The sequence below is a fragment of the Haliotis asinina genome, chromosome 16 (assembly GCF_037392515.1).
Source record: "Haliotis asinina isolate JCU_RB_2024 chromosome 16, JCU_Hal_asi_v2, whole genome shotgun sequence".
In the NCBI taxonomy this organism is placed as follows: Eukaryota; Metazoa; Mollusca; class Gastropoda; order Lepetellida; family Haliotidae; genus Haliotis; species Haliotis asinina.
The window spans coordinates 17,913,728-17,924,441 of record NC_090295.1 but is presented as its reverse complement, the minus strand read 5'-3'; the positions used below and the strand labels follow the sequence as shown (position 1 = coordinate 17,924,441).

Here is a 10,714-nt window from a genome sequence, read left to right as displayed (position 1 = left end):
TTAGTCATCACTCAAATGGTCTTGGTGATCATCGCTAAGTGTGCCACCTTCACTCAGCACTAAGAATCAGCGGACCGACTTGCATAGTGATCATCTGCATTTCAACACCTCACAGTCATACTAGGACATATATATTTTGATTTGACTACTTGAGGCTTCTTGCCTAATCTTACATCAAATACTCGTGAGGTGAGCTTTTCTCTCAATTTAACCCTGGCAGCAAATATAACAGAAGTTTCATCTTTGAAGTATGTAAACTTAAATATAATGAGTAAAATATCAGATCAGGAATGTATGTTCACTCTACTGAGAACTAATATGCCGCTTCCAGTTCCAGCCTGAACTGCAAAATATCAATCGCCCTTCACAGCCCTCCATGTTGACCCTTGCAGCCAAGAGGAAACTCTTTGTGAGTGGCTGACTTTAAGATTTGTCTAACTTTGCTAATAGAATTGTCAATAACCTATTTTTTAATTTTGTATTCTTTTTAATGAACATGTTTGAAGGAGATTTTTCAAAAATTCATAAACATTGTCAAAACAACACCCAAACACAATGAGGTGGCAATGAACTTTAAAGTTGTTTAATCAAGAACAAATCCATCATAATGTTATGAAAGTTCAATATATATTGCATAATTTCATCATCAGCAAGAACATGATATGAGTCAAATTCTGCAGAGACATCTTCAGTTTTTTGTTAATATCATTCCAGTGTCTTTCAATTACATAAGTGACTTGACCCAAAAAAGATATTCCATACTTTAATTACAAAAGTACAATATAGGTTACATTGGAAAAAACATAAATTGTCCTCTTGAATAAGCCCTCCCATCCACAAAAGTTTTTTGGGACATGCTGGTTCAATGTAAAAAATGTGTTTCTGGAAATATTTACTTCTACAAACAAAAAACATTTTTAAAAGAAATCACCATCAATTTATCCCAGTTCCAACAATCCCTGGGCACAAAAATAACAACTGCCACCCCCTTCCCAAACCAAAATAAGTCTTCTTATATAACTCCTCAACAAATAGTATTTAAATGACATGGAAGATCACCTGCAAAATAAATGTGATGGGGAAAAATATATGCCATTCAAAAAAAGTAGGGGATACCAGATTTATAACATTGATCAAATGCAAATGATGGAAGAAAAGGAGGAAACAGATGATGTAGAAATTAAGGCAAAATGTGACAATTTACTCCATTCCCTTGGAAATGTTTCATCTCTATGAATATATATCACTTTTTCTGATATACACTGGCACAGGCTAGTGGTATACTCACAAAATGGAATATCCCTACTTTTTAGTATTATATTTCTATCACCTGAAACTCACCAAACTATTATTACCCTGTCTCTCAATAATCCCCAGCCACTGAGCCAGCATCCCCTCCAAAACTTCACTCCAAGTCACATATTAACCAGCAGATGTCTATTGTCTCATGTCTGCTGTACAGTTCCCAACCATGGGTTCAACAAGTCTTTAACAATGGTCTGTACACACAGGCTTTCAGGAAAGGTGGAGACAGTTTAATCACAGTGGGGAAAAAAAACTGGATCTTTGATGTGACAAGCCAACACTTTCACCTCTTGCCCATCCACTATCCAACATTCCCCCATGGCCATCTCCGTCATCACGAGCCTCCTAGCAACTGTCTCCAAGCAACCACAACACAGCATTCTTGTTATCACCTCTTCTGTAGCCTTGCTTTCCGTTTCTCCAACTTTGCTAGATATGCTTGAGCTGTAGAAGAAACAGTTATTTTCTCACTGTTTATTATTTATGGCATATTCAGCATATTTAAGTGAGTGAGAGACTTTAGTTTTATGCCGCATTCAGCAATATTCCAGCTACATGGCGGTGGTCTGCAGATAATCGAGTCTGTACCAGACAATCCAGTGATCAACAACATGAGCATCGATCTGCGCAATTGGGAACCGATGACATGAGCCAACAAAGTCAGCAATAATGACCCCCCAATCCCGTTAGTCGCATCTTACAACAAGCATAGTCGAGTTTTATGGCAAGCATGGGTTGCTGAAGGCTTATTCTATCCCAGACCTTCACGGGTTCAGCATATTAAAGACAAAGGTGAGATGAAATAGGATCTCATAAACTTACAGATACTGGAATAGGATCTCATTAACTTACAGATACTGGTATTCTTTAAAAAGGCTGCAAGTACTTGCTACTTCATGAAGAAGTTAATTTCAAACACTGGTTCTACCTCAGATCTTCACAGGCTCTCAGTGTGGGAGGACACCATGAGTTAAAACATATCTCAGACTGACTCAAATGTTCACTAATTTGATCAACGCCATGATCACACATGTGGTGCTCACAAAAACAAAACTGAGTCCATACCATCAATTACAACACAGAATACTTACTTGACTCTCTCCTTCTATGGTCACCATAGAGACGGGAATTCCTGAAGTTGGCAGCAGACTGAGATATGGCCATTCGTTTTCTCAGGTCTTTGAGTGGCATAGCCTTTATTCCAGTCTCACTGCAACAGACACACAGAATAGTGTCATATGGGCGCTCGATAAATATGCAAACTAAGGTCAAGTTGGTTTTGTTTTCAAGTTTTGCAAACTAACATACTATATCCTTTGTCAGTCTTGACATAGACTTGATGATGTTTCCTTCCATTATCCCAAGAGTTGTCAAACAACAATGATATTGTCAGATGTCAAAGATTCACTTATTATTTTTAACCCAATCACAACATCTCTGCCTGAACCAGGAAAACATGGGTTTTGTGGGTACTGTCTATTAGAGATGATTAGATTTTTTTCAGAAACCGAATTTAAGAACAACATTTCAGGTTAAAGATGTTATCACACCTGTATGTTCTTGTAACACACCCTGAATTGGGAATAAACAATACTTGGCGAACAGTCGAAAAAAAAGCATGGGTGAGTATGGTTTTACACGCTTTTAGCAATATTCAAGCAATATCACAGCAAGGGGATACCAGAAATGGGCTTCACATATTATACCCATCTGGGAATAAAACCCAGATCACTCACATGGTGAGTGAACATATTAGCCAATAGGCTACCCTACCAACCCGAAAAAAGGATGAGTGAGTCATGTTCCATGATTTCAGCAATAACTCAACAAGGCGCACCCGAAATGAGCTTAATTCAACCCTTATACCTAATCAAACAAGTGCCGTGATGATTGGAAGACTGAACAATATGGCTTCCCACAGCCTCAATACAAATCTTTATTCATCGACTTGAAAGGTAAACGGACACAAATCACAAAAAGATCATTTTAAATACTGTATGATGCATCCCCGAAACCTGCTGGGTATATGTTCTGATAAGACACCACTATACCCTGGCTGCATCTACAAAATTTATTTCCTCCCTTGGTTGGTTTAGGTGTCTACACTGGGAAATTGAGCATAGCAATCACAACTCACTTTCGCTTTTCAAACTATCTAACTGATTAAATTTAGCAACACAAACCATGCAGAGGTTCTCTGAAAGAGGCAGATGGAGTTATTGCATATATGGGGGCGCGGTGGGCGAGTTGGCTAAAGCACCAGGCTAGTAATCTCAGTGAGGTTGACATGTCAGGATCGAGCGCACCTGTGACCGGGTCTCAAACTTTGAAGTCAACTTTGTGTGCAGACGCTTTCAGCATTGTCACAAACCCTAGTGTGGGTACACAGCCCTGTGCACTTAAAAGAACCCATGAATCCATTTGTATATATGACCAGATGGGGGCCACATGAATACGTGCATACACATAGTACAGCAATGTGCAGTAAACTTGGACAAAGTAATGTGACTATGTGCCCCAGTCCACCCAGCTGTAATTGGGTCCCACATTAGGATGAGAGAGCCACAATAAACTTGGTGCACCTAGTCGCAGCAAGAGATGTATACTCCCCAGGGAGTTGAGATTGATAAACCGATGTGACGCTGAGACAGACATCCAATGATCAAGGGAAACAAATACCAGCAATATTTGCATGGATATGTGCGCTATATAAATATCCAATAATAATAATAATGTATGTATTTAAACTTTCAGGCCTGTCAAGTTTTCTGTATGACTTTCCCCAACTCTGAGTCGCACTGCGAACAAACTTTCACAGCTGCATCCAAACCTTCACAGCTGTGACCGCTATCTTTGTTGACACTGACAAGCTCGGTTGTAATGGCACCTTAGCTGATTGGCTACTGTGAGAATGCGAAGCCAGCAAAGGGAGGTAATACAAGTATCAGACCGATCCATAGATACATCCAGGGTATAGTGGAGACTTATCAGAGCGCATATTCTGGAGAAATCGAGGATGTGTACAATGCTAATGTCACTATTAGTCAGCATTTCATTGTTATACATATAAAAAAACATCTATGTATGTCACACATCGAACCACTTGATCTATTCATAACACATCCAAAAATGACTTTGAGTGAAATATTTAAAACCCCTTTACAAGAGTCAGATCTTACCTGTCTATGAATCCTGTCTCAAGAGGTATATAGTCTTCTGTTTCTTCAAACACAGTCACATGTTTCTTTTTGTCTGGATCTGTCCATGAAATAAGAAAGTGAGTGAGTGTGGTTTTATGCCACTTTTAGCACTATTTCAGCAATAACTCAGCAAAACACAAAAAATTGACTTCACATAACATGCATGATGGTCAATTACTTTGTAGAAAGCAAGTAACCAGCGCATTTATTTCAACCAAAAATATGTCAGCAGAATCATCAATGAATGGTTACCTTCTTTTTTGGCTTTATGTTTCTTTTCACCCTTCTTCTTTTTTCCTTTTTCTGCTACTTTCCTTTCCTCATTGAGTTTTTCTGGAAGGCTGTCCAGTATCTCATCTGGCAAACGAGACAACGCTTCCAACTTTATCCGCTTCAAGAAATATAAAGTTAGAAGTATAATTTAAGAGCACCACCATATGTTTGAGAAGTAAACTTCATGAAAAGAAAATTGAATTGCAATTCTAATGAAGATAAAGACATGTACAAATAGCACTATTCTTACATGAGTATACGTGTAACTACCTGTGCTGCTCTCTGCTAATGCTGATTCTATTTATTCAACCGACCATGTCAATCTGTCCCTTAAAAAAAAGCCAAATTAAGATATACTGGGCAAAAATAGTTAGGATATTTGCAAATTTTCAAATTATGAATAATGATGTATTTATTCACTGACACACTGATAAAATATCAGTCAGAAAAATACCACTATCCCTTACATTCTTTGTCCAGTATATATTCAAACCAAGGTTATCATATGTAATCTGATCACAGATTCTGGACATCCTCAGTGGGACAAAAATCAAAGTTTGTCTACCATTTCTTTATCAAAAGATATACAAAAGAAACCTGGCTACCTTTTGCTCTTTGAACTTTTCATCTCTCTGTTTCCTCTTTGCTTTCAGCTGGAGTTTTTCCTTTTTCATCTGTGTCATTGCCTGCTTCATCTGGGAAAGTGCTGTTGCTCGGGACTCCGAGAATCCAACATCCTCAGGAGCAGCATCACTGTCATCCTCATCATTGGCACCATCATCATCAGCTAATTCCAACTCTTCCTCATCATCTGATGAGCCCTCTTCAGAGGACCCTGCAACCAAAAGTTTGTTAGCCGTTTAACTCAACAGTTCACACTCAACAGTTCACACTCAACAATTTTCCATCTATGCAACCACTGTCTGTGAAAAGTCAGATCTTCACCAGATCATCCAGAGACTGATATTATGAGTGAGTGAGCTAAGTTTCACACCGCTTTTAGCAATATTCTAGCAATGTCACAGGGGGGAACACCAGAAAAGGGCTTCACACATTGTTCCCACGACTGACATTATGAATATCAATTGACTACAAAGGGTACAAAATCTCACAACTAGAGATCATGTATGATAATACAAATCTCAGATATTTACCACTTTGCAAAGATTAAACCTGTGAGCACAATTAACCAGATTTGAAGGCATGAAGGCAACATTACCCACAGAATCACAGCATCTCAGACACCTGGCATCTGACGCCACTCAAGACCAATGTAGGGCAGGCTATATAGTTCGTTTGGGTCAAAATGGTCCATGTCAGCCAAACAAACTTAGTGGTCACAGTGTTAGCTCGTCATGCCAAAGACTCATATTCAATTCCCCTCATGGGTACAATATGTGAAGACCATTTGTGATATCCTCTGCTGGGATAATGCTGGCATATTGCTATAGGCTGTGTAAAACCATGCTAACTCACAACCATTTGGCATTAGGTGTGTAGACAGGTGTTCACATCAGCAGGGAGTCCAGAGGATCAAGGAGGACAGCTTCAGGGAAAGAGTTCCGCCTGTACCCCCTTCTTTTTACATTGTAAATTTGCTCCATGGAAGTCCTTCCCCGGTATAATATTCCAACACTGAAAGAAGTTCATTGATTGTTTAGTACACCTGTTCTGGTTTATTTCATGTGTTTTTAGGAAGAGATATGCATGTCAGTTTGTAATTTTGGTTTTTGGTGGGGGCGGGGGATACCGGCAGAACTGTTTCACTGGAATATTGTTAAAAGCGGCATAAAACCAAACTCAAGTCAGTCTAAGAATTTTAACTTGACGTAAGACCTCCTGCTTCAACAAGATCCGCTTCGCTGTCACTTTCTTCAGTTTCCTTCGTCTGATCATCTTTTCCGATGTCTCGGAATGCCGGAGTTTCAAATTCGTCGTCTGACTCTGGTCTCTGTATCAGCGCCCGTCTTCCTCGTGGCATCTTTGCAACTGACAATATACACGAAATACCAAAACAACAACCCCACGTGCTTCCGGTTACCGTACTGGTTTTTGGCAATATAATGTCGTAAAGAGAAGCAATGAAATAAAAATGATAATACACAATTTAGAAATGTGTCGTTTATTGTTTAAATAATCACAAAATTTAGTTACACGGCATATTGGTCTGTGCGTATGTCAACATTTATAAAGCGATAGTAATGAAGGGGAGATAATACATCAACACATACTTCTTTTACACGAAAAACTTTCTTGATTTGCTCCTTTTGATATTTTACTGTCGAACTGAATATCACGGAATAAAACATGACTCCTTACTCTATTGTTTGCTGAATTAACTTTTCCATGATGCCAAAGAAATAGTCAACACAATGAGACAAAATGACATTCCAGAAATATTGAAAATCAATATAAAGCATCCAAATATGAACGAAGAGACTTCCCTTTTAAGTTATATTGAAAACAAAACTTTGGCGATTTTTTAACGCAAAAGGTAAAGAAAAAGATCATGGAATACATTATATATCATACATACATATACACACATATATAATATTAATATATATTTTAATAAACCATCTAATACACGGAACAGGTCGAAAAGGCCAAAAGACAAAAAGGGCCAACGGAAAGTCAAAAGGGGCAAAGGCAGTATGACCATAAGTCAATATGGCCAAACATTTAGAAAATAGTAAGATTAAAAGAAATTCATTACAAGTTCTTGCAGTAGTTCTAACTCTAAACATCACCAATGTCTCAGTACTGTTTATATACGACATCTCATCTTAATACACAATGTCTTTTAGAAATTGTTACATGTTAAAAGGCTAACATTTTCTTTGTAAAGTGGAATACCATTTGAAATTCGCACCCTCACTCTCAGAGTGAGACAATATATAAGATGAATATGCTGGACGGGAAAACGTCGTGACGAAAAAGGTGTCCCCAAAATATAACATGGTAATATATGTTAACAATATATTATCTTATATATATATATAAAGATAATATATTATCTTTACTGCTTTGCAACAGATCACAGTAAAAATTACCATTACTCACAAAGAGGTTAAGGATTGAAACCTCCGCGACAAAATTGGTTGGAAAAAGATGTCCATGTCTCGCCGCTGAGCTCTTTTTCTTTACGAGCGCCTGAGTGACGAGATTGTCTCGGCAGATTGAGAGATGTAGAGTTAGTGAGTTTAGTTTTACTCCACCTTTTGCAATATTCCAACAATATCACGGCGGAGGACAGCAGAAATTAGTTTTAAACGTTGTACCCTAGTGGGGAATCGAACCCGGACTACCGTGCTAGCCCACTGCCAGAGACAGATGTAGAAGAAATGTTGATGAAACACTATTCAAGCTTCATTACAGTGACATTGATACATTCGAATCTGAACCAGTTCCTGAATGCAATTAGGACACGCTGAAATCGGGATGCGTCGGTTCTCCTGTACCCGAGATCTCAGCAGTGGACAAATTCGCCGTCCGGGTCCGGAAGCGCGGGGTCCGGTTAAGCGAGTACAATTAACGAACAGAAGTTTCGTTTCACATAAAAATCGTCCGGAAGGCGGGGTTTCCGGATATGTGGGGTCCGGGTAAACGGGGTTCGACTGTATACACTATCACAACACACAGGCGGTGCACTTATACCTACAACACACACGTATGGTTTTTAACCACCCAATGGTTTATGGGATACCTTGCTGTGATGTTGCTGGATTATTGCTGAAAGCGGTGGAAAACCCAGTGCACTTAAGCTTTTATCATGAACAATGTATTTTGTGGCATGACCGATGAACATTTGGGTTTGCCCGTTGTACAGATTGTTGTACGGCCGTTATGACTTTATACGGTAGTTGTATAATTGGACTGGCTGTTTTGTTTTTGCGATCATTCAGTAGCTTCGTGTGTGGACGTTTTGCAGCTGGTGTTGTTAGCAAAGTATAGCAACATTTTCTCGCTTTATATACAACGTTGTGTAATTGTTGAGAATCATTTCGCTAGCTTCATTACGCGGTTCATGTTCGCCCTGTAGCTGTTTGTGAAACCTTTAAATAGTACAAGTTGTATTCTTCTCTCGAGGATGTACGCCCCTTTGTAGCACTGCTTCCAAAAACAAATCGTACAACGTTTTTAACTTATTGCCAAGTCAGCTAACGACAATATATGACATTACCAAATGGCGTCTGTCTCTCGACTGTATTTTAAAAATCAGTAAAACGTATATTCTGACTAAGCTCAAGCTGAGCGTGCACACAATTCAACGTATAAAATAGTTTAAATAGATAAGTGAAGGTCGGTAAAATAAACTAAAAAAAAAACAGCTAATGGACGGGATTTCGAACTTCGTTCATGGCATGCGTCATGCGATTGTTAACGATAGAACCTCTCGGTGGGGAGTTTTGCTGTTACCGTGGCAGCGGGTAATATTTTTTTCACTCGTCATTACACTGACCACTCATGGGAGGGGAAGTTAAAGCATTATTGACAAATGGAATGAAATTATTTTATACGAAGGTGTGATGACATGTCGGATGGTCATTGTATGAAATCACTGTATTATCATTTAATATTAGCATATATGCATTTGCCTCTCGAAATCAAATTATCACATTGGTAATGGCCGGTGTCTGGTGTATAATATGTTTGTCTTTTGTTTGGTTAAGCCGAACATACACTTGCATATGTCATAGACTAAATCATTACAATAAGTTTCTTTAAAATTTCATTTATTGAAATGATCTATTTGTTTCAATATATGTCCAAAGTGCACCGAAATTCTATCCCCTTTGTCTATATAATGTATTCAGCAAATATTCGGTGTATCCCCTCTTATCATAAACCCCCCTCCGGACAGGACCATTATTCTCAAACGCTATCAATACATGTCAGTTAACACCTCCCTTTGTCGCCGAATCTTACGTATGTGACATAATGGCCCTGTGTATAAAAACCTGACAGATGTGGTCAACCAGGAGACCAACCAACAAGACCAACCAATGCGACTAGATCGTCGAGAGATGTGGACGGATTGTGCGGCCAAGGCCGTCGCCCCAGCTACGACTACGTCGACGATGAAGAATCGCCGTCGGACTTCTGAATGCGTTTAAGTGACAGAGCGGGTCTCCACATCGGGACCCTTGGCCACTCAGTCACATGTTTACAACTGTGTATACCATTTCGACCATCATTCGAACAATTATCATTCGACCATCAAACAATAATAAACCAGGGCTGCTGCTGTCTTCATCTCTAACACCGACTCATGTCTTCCCTGTTTCTTGCCCACCATCCTGAACTACCACCCGAGAGCAACCACGACGGACGCTCTTGGACTGTATTACATAAACGCCAATATTTCCAATTCCATTTGGTTGCACAAACTCCACACTGGAGGTTTTCTTAAATGCATCACTATGTCTTCACTATGCATCCAACTCGAGACAACGGCAAACCGTGTGTTTCACATTTGTATCACACAAGAACTGCCATGTCGACCTTGCGTTATACTGAAGTTGATCTGACAGGACAGAATAACTAATCTAGAGGCATATTCGGGGGTGATGGCAGATCATGAAGTGTTTACAGACATGTGTAGTACTGACTGCTTAATTCCGGAAGAAGCACCCACATACACCCACACATCCACCCCACGGCTTGCTATATACACGATTGAGCTGCACATGATGTTTCTGGTTAACCTTCAGTATCGGGTGTTGTTTAAGACCGCAGTCAGCACTGTTTCAGCTATATGGGGGTGGTCTGTAAAAATTGAGTGTGGACCAGTCAATCCAATGATCAACACCAAGAGCATCGATCTAGGCATTTAGGATGCGATGACGTGTATCAAACGAGTCCTGAAAAAACAATCCCATTAGTCACCTGTTATCATGCGAACGTTACTGAAGATCAATTCTAAACCGAGTATA

At 39.3% G+C, this 10,714-nt stretch overlaps 1 protein-coding gene across 1 annotated transcript; it reads right to left on the bottom strand.

Moving 5' to 3' along the window:
• Positions 1-556: 556 nt before the first annotated feature.
• LOC137268527 (U3 small nucleolar RNA-associated protein NOL7-like) lies at positions 557-6,997 on the bottom strand. The gene is made up of 6 exons (XM_067803098.1): positions 6,615-6,997; positions 5,384-5,613; positions 4,758-4,896; positions 4,485-4,563; positions 2,397-2,515; positions 557-1,749 (listed from the first exon to the last, which is right to left on the bottom strand). Exons 1-6 carry the CDS (start codon positions 6,757-6,759, stop codon positions 1,694-1,696), a joined length of 768 nt encoding a protein of 255 aa, XP_067659199.1. The 5' UTR covers positions 6,760-6,997; the 3' UTR covers positions 557-1,693.
• Between the last annotated feature and the right edge of the window lie 3,717 nt (positions 6,998-10,714).